This window comes from Pinus tabuliformis, chromosome 9, assembly GCF_031772625.1.
Source record: "Pinus tabuliformis cultivar Carrire ecotype Pingquan chromosome 9, CPIR1, whole genome shotgun sequence".
Taxonomy (NCBI): domain Eukaryota; kingdom Viridiplantae; phylum Streptophyta; class Pinopsida; order Pinales; family Pinaceae; genus Pinus; species Pinus tabuliformis.
In genome coordinates this window covers 973,663,694-973,670,615 of record NC_142307.1, presented here as the reverse complement: position 1 = coordinate 973,670,615, position 6,922 = coordinate 973,663,694, and the positions used below count along the sequence as shown (strand labels likewise).

The window sequence follows — 6,922 nt, the reverse complement described above, 5'->3', positions numbered from 1 at the left end:
TTGTATCCATACTAGTCTTCAGAGGTGATGGAAGTTGCGTTGATTAGAGTTGTACTAGGAGGCGGCAAATAACGAAAGGAAAATTGGACATGCTCCCTGAAATGGGCCATCCATGCCTCCAATTTCTCAACCTTCTCTCATAGAAAATTTTGGCCACGCCAGATGACCACAACACGCTCCCGGCTATGACATTGGAAATAATGCATTTTCTTCAGAGTTGCTATCAATTCGGCGTTCTCCTCATGTATAACTGCTCTGAATTCTCCAAACGATCCAGAATTGACTGAACCACATCTTGAAAGTGCTCCATGTTGCCTTGCCGCTGACTGTGACTCCGGCACACAACACCCATAACCATCACAACTCCTAGCTGAGCCCTCGCATGTACCCCCTCGAGCTGCTGACTCCAAGCATCGAGAACGCCCTAACATGCCACCACCTCTGCCTCCTGGTGCTGAGTAGCTTGAACCCACTGCACTTAGACCATCCGGACTCCTTACACCACTACGAGACACTAGCTCGAGCGGAAGTCGAGACTTAGCCATGTCAGGCCTGCCCGAATTATGCGGCACCTGGGTTGAGCACTGCCCTGAGCGAGGAACCAACTACATGCTTGAAACCCTAACACCACCTAAGAAAGACGAAGACCACCCTTCCAATAGCGCCCAAACAATCCATGTAGGTATCAAGACCACTAGCTTCGGTTGAACCTCCTCTCCCTCCGGCACTGAGCACGCACAACTTACAAAGCTATTTCCCACCTCGAACCAGCAGCATACACCCCCCTGAAGTGACCCTTCACAATTCCAGCAAACCGAAATCCACAATAGGCTCGCCAATGGCACCAACCCACAGCCCAGGACCTTGTGAACTAGCTGGGGAGGCACACTTCAATAATCTTGCTCCACCAAAGGATAATTCACAACCATCCCTGACTGAAACTGCACCAAACAAACCAGAAGCCAAAACAAGCCAACCCCATCAGATGCACATACACCATGTTCCTCGCAGACTTGTTCTTGCCTTGCCCAATTCAGTAATTGACAGCTACCCACACCTACCAGCAGGGGTGAAACATTCTACGACAGTGTCGACCCTTCAACTAGCCAAGAGCACCTCTGCAACACTGTCCTTTGCTCCCGAAACTCCACACATAGGATCCAAAACTCTTTCCACCGCAGAATGACCATCGATCAGCCCCGCCACCCTCCATAATGTTAATGCGCTCACCATCCTCCACAAGACCCAATATGACTTGAGGTTTCCCACGCCATTATTAATTGTCTCTCTTACTCAAGGTAATATAAGAGGTTCATGAGGCCAGCCCGCCATCCTGTAGCGACGTGCTTACCATATGCACCAAGATGTTCCCTCGGGAACAATGTCCTCTTTATTCTTCACCCCTAAAAAATTAAAAAAATTTGAAGCATGATTTTAGATTCTTTATATTGAATTATATTGTAATTTCTTTTATCTATATGAATATGTTCATTTGTGTTTTAGAAAGACATTATTTTTTTATTATTTTATTAGAAACATGTCATACTACACATTCATTCATAACTGGTTGTAAAATAACACCATCCAATGTCATAATATTATTTATTTATTTATATATATATATATATATATATATATATATAATAAAAATTTCAAACTGGTTAACAAATGAAATATAGTAAGTAATCCAAAAAGGTTAACACATGAAATATAATAAGTAATCCTTCTTTAATAGAAGAGAGTGGAATTTCCAAGTCTACAACAACACGTTGGCAAATACATAACATGCCACATCTAATAAATAACACCGTCGCAATGATTGGATCTTTACCAGCATACTTTTGAATCACACAACTGAACTATATTAGAAACCCTTTTGAATGGAAATGATATGAATAGAGGATAGTCACAGGTGGGTGTCTGTCCAGAAATTTTCCAAAGGCGGCCCCTATTCATAAGTCTGAAAAAACGAGTCTCACCATCACCATTCATGTAGTAATAATTTGACTTAGCCCAACCAAGCACTGGCGATGGTTTGGCGAATCATCTCTTCCAACTTGTCTGCTCCTGAGATTTTCATTGAGCTCCCCTGTCATGTCATAAAAAATGAATTTTCATTGTTATGGTTAAACGAAACAATACGATCGATTATATATATATATTAATCCAATGAATGCATTATAATATCTCTCTATCGTCAAATTCAACTCATGAAGTCGATTCTTGTTACTTACATCGAGAGTGAATGTGGAGTGAATGGCTTCATCTAAGCAGAAGTAGTTTGAATTCATGATATGCAGTGGAAGAGATTCCAGGGCTCGCATCAGCTTCACTAATAAGCCAGCCTCTTTCTCACCATCTATTCGCACGTGGTATATCCCCCCTTCCCCAGCATCACAGATGTCTACCTGTTCTCTCCCCAGCGGCATCAATCAACCAAACCCCTTTCAAATTTCAATATAATCGAAAACTATTGCCAGAAGAACAAGAAAGAAAATCGAATTTCGGTCAGCCAAAATCGGTTCAAGACCTGCAAAAAGAGCAGATAGTTTTGTTTTGTTGGTTTGTGTTGTGTGTTTTTTTTTAACTTTGGGCATTGGGTATCGTTGGGAAGATATTCAGTTTCTTTCTCAGCCTGAAGGCAAAAAAAGATACCTGTACTAAAGTTGTTCTATTTCTGAGCGTCAACATGTCAAGCATAACAAAGTTTATTTTAGAGTGTTAAGATTTCAAGTTTAACAATGTTATTTTATTCTAGACTTACTGTTGTGGAGAGAATAGTAACTATTTCAGTGAACCACTCAAGCTAAATTTAATTGAATTAAAAATTATTTTTGGACATTGGTTTTTGGAAGAAATTTTGCCTCATTCTCTAGCAAGAGAGAGGTTGCTAGTACTAAGTCAGCTCTCAATATAGATGCTAGAGCCTAACATACTAAACTTGAACCTGGATAAAAAAAAGATACAACTATTCCTCCCACCACCCAAACTAGACTCAACTGACAATCTAACTATCAACAAAATAATTTCACTTCTAAAAGAATAAATGTTTTCAATTAATTAGTATTCAGTAATTACCAATTAACCATATAAAAATTTTAACCTGAAATCTTTTCATATATAACACTTTATTTTCACAACCCTTAATATTTAAACTACCACTAAGACCTACAAAATTAACTATAATTTCATTACTCTCTACAAAAATTTCTAAATATCAAAAAATACACAAATTAAATTCAGCAGTGTAAACATGACTTCCATGCAAGAGAGCAGATCTTCGCCAGAAACACCAAACAAGAAAGTTCTGCGTGTGAACACGAAGTTAGAGCCGCTATTTGAGCAGTTTCCGAGATGACCGACGCATCAAATCATTTTCAATTAATAATTTTCGCTCTTACCGTGGTCAAGAGTTTTCAAATAATCATAATTTTTCTATTGCTGCGGTGGGGTACGCAGTTGAGAATGGACTCCAGTGGGGATCCAATTTTGAAAAAGTGAATCGTGTCTTTAAAGATTTGAACACATTAAGATATGAAACGCCCAGCTTTACTAAAGCTGTCATCGTATTAAGATACATATTGATTCATATTTCTATTCTAGTAAGTTATTCACGGAAGTAGTGTGGAAAATTTCTTACAAAACAAGACTTTGCATAGCTTACGTTGGAAATAAAATAATAATAAGAATGGACGAAAGAGAGCATAAATAGTGAGGGTAATCATTGACGAATGGAAGCTATGCCATTTATATTATATTGTTGGAATCGTTATATGATTCCATTGTTATGGACTATTTTAATTTAAAATGGTTTTAATTTAGTTAGAAGTGTAGAAGTGTTTTTAATTTAAAATTGTTTTAATTTAGTTAGAAGTGTAAGTTTTTTTTTCAATGAATAAATATTGTGTGGGAGTGGAAGAACTTTAAGGGATATGATAGGACTATAAGAGGTGTGAGGACCAATCCTCTCCACCTAATCATGGGACCTCATTCTTAGAACTTATTAAAAGTGTAGTTTGTTAGGGTGAGTTGGAACAATGTTATTTATATAAATAAAAGTAGTGGGAAAGCTTATCATAATTTCTCAAATTAATAGTGGGGACAACTATCCCCCGCTAATGGAGAGTGACTCAGCACTGTCACTCAAGAAACAATAATGTAATGTATAATTATGTTCATAAAAACATATATTTATATATATATATATATATAGATAGATAATTAATTAATTTAATTGATGTATTTATTTTAAATTTGAATATATTATTAATTCACTCTGAATATATTTGTTTTAAGAAATTAGTTTTTGTTTCAGTTCCAAAGTGAAAGTGAATGTTAATAAAATAATATTTATAGACACAAAATTATTACAATTACAATAATATTATCATCATGATATTATTTTCACCTGCAATGATTTATACCTCAGTAAAAAAAAACCATTTTTCCCAATTACCAAATATACTTCTAATTAACAACTTTTAATTTTTTACTTTCCCAAAAAACAAAAAATAAATTATTTTACAAACAACATACCAATCCTATAAACTTAAATCAATAACTAAAGATTTAACCTTTTTCCAATCTTTTCGGCTATCAAACAACCAAAAAAAATACAAGCAACATTAAAAAAATTCATATAGTTTCACATCAACAACAAGAAATTTGACATTTTCAAAATTTATGTAACATACCATGCTCTAAAACATACTCTACTTTATCCCTTTATGACATCTTCACAGAATATATTTGTTTTTCCTTACCATTCTCAATAAAAAAAAATTTCTATCATTAACGATTTGGAAATGTAAAAATGGTAATGTGTAATAATGCTTTTTCACTCGAATATTGTGTTTTGTAACGGTTTTTTTTTTAATTTTCATATAATATTAATATAAAATTAATATTTTGTTTTCTAACGGTTTTTTTTAAATTTTCATATAATATTAATATAAAATTATTTGCAAATAATATTTACAATAAGTAAAATTAATTTGTTAATTGTTAAATTTTGTTGAGAATTTTTAAACCATTTTTTATTTAAAATTTATTAAATTTTATAAGTATTATTTATGTGTTTTGTATTTTAATTTTAAGAGAGTAGTATAAAAATTGATGTGAGTGAGTCTGTAAAACATGTCTACCCCTCTAATTTCTTTCTAAATTTTAAGAATATAAATTTTCATACATGTGGTAAAAAAAATATTATCCTTATAATGTAAAAGGGAAAAAATGCCAAAATAAATCCGATGTAAACATCCAAAACGTTCAAATATAAATCACAGATAATTGCACAGAGATCTTTGAATCAGCAGGATTTACAGTACTTACTTCCAGTATCTTTCCCTGATTTGTCCCTTTATTTGCAGATTTCTTCATGTCCGCGGATTCGATCGAGGCACAATTAGCATTTGTTTGGGGTGTGGTCATCTCCGAAGTAACTACTTGGATATGATCAGGCTTGTTAGAGCTGGAGAGTGCCTGGATTTCAGCTTCAATCTCCTGGACATTCTTTTGCAGATCTAACACATAGCTGATAGCATCCCGAACTATTGATTGTTTGTCCATCTGTTGCCACGCGCAATAATTATTTTACTGACATACTTAAACCTTAAAGCAAAATCCAGTACAACTAATTTAATTCCAAGAGGAATAATTAGTGGAAAATACAAACCTTACTGATCTTGGGAACTACAGAACGCAATTTAAAAAGTGTCTCCTTCAGTATCTTCCTTCGCTTTCTTTCGGTCTGCAAATTCTTGGACGCTGGACGCTCCTGCTGCACACTACCGTCAGACTTACAAGTTTTGGTAGCAGGTTTCGATCCTGCGATCTCCGCATCGTTGTCCTCCCACTCCAACAGCCCCGAATTTTCGTCCATACCCATCCAGAGCTTCCCATTTTGATGATTCGTTGCAATATCTCCGCTGCAAGCCGAGATCGGGGGACTTTGATCTGTTTGGCTCTCTACTGTTTTCGGATCCGAATAACTACTTGTCTGCCCTGACAAGTTTTCATAAAGCTCTGCAGATCCAATACTGCTCATATCCTGGAGAGCAAATCCATGATCAAAACTATATGGGTTTATTTCTAATATTCTTAACTCTCTCAGACAGTCAAAACCATTGAAATCCATTTCACAAATTCTTGCCCTCAATTGTGAATAGAACAGAATTCAAGCATATATATAGCTCCTCAATTGTGCATGAAACAGCTTTCAAACATACATAATCTTGCTCAGGATTGTAATAGCGGAAAATTGAACCACAAATCTTTATTAATGAAATTATGCCCAAAATGATAGTCAACCAAAATTTAACCACAGGACCTGCTGGATCAAATCTACTTCAATGGTGCATTAATCCAGTCCGGGCTTCAAAATATTTTATGTTTAAAGCCTATGGGCCGATTATTGTTTGATTGGTCAAAGCTTCTGTTTTCAAAATTTTAATTTACTGATATTCATACTGTCTACCTCTCATTACGCTATTGTACTCTACTTCCGTTGTATATCTCAATCATTCATGTTGTTAAGAGCCCATACTCAATAATTAATTTTATTTTTAATACTTTTCCGCGTGTATCTGTTATCACCAGTGGTACTAGAATATGACAACTGGTTATTTTAAGAATAACATAACAAAAGTTAAAGCTGATTAACATATGGGTGCTTATTACGTCATAACAAAGTGTGCTTATTACGTCATAACAAAAGCATATTTCTTTTTTCTCTCCGACCACGAGATTAGGTTGTTTTCCGACGTTTTAATTCGCAGTAGGTTATTCCTTGGGATAAGGTGTAATTTTAGGTTTAAATTTAGTTGGTGAAGAGTTTTTGTTTATGTGTAATGGAAGGTGAGTGAAATTAGAAAACTAGTTTCCCTTTTCTAAGGATTTTAATAAATTAAATTCGTTTTTATAA

At 35.0% G+C, this 6,922-nt stretch overlaps 1 protein-coding gene across 1 annotated transcript; it reads right to left on the bottom strand.

The window, feature by feature from the left end:
• Nucleotides 1-1,709: 1,709 nt before the first annotated feature.
• Nucleotides 1,710-6,443, bottom strand: LOC149151972 (transcription factor bHLH35-like). Its single transcript, XM_089440883.1, has 4 exons — nucleotides 5,675-6,443; nucleotides 5,332-5,568; nucleotides 2,235-2,408; nucleotides 1,710-2,089 (listed from the first exon to the last, which is right to left on the bottom strand). The coding sequence occupies exons 1-4, from the start codon at nucleotides 6,134-6,136 to the stop codon at nucleotides 2,009-2,011; spliced, it is 954 nt and encodes a 317-aa protein (XP_089297009.1). The 5' UTR covers nucleotides 6,137-6,443; the 3' UTR covers nucleotides 1,710-2,008.
• Between the last annotated feature and the right edge of the window lie 479 nt (nucleotides 6,444-6,922).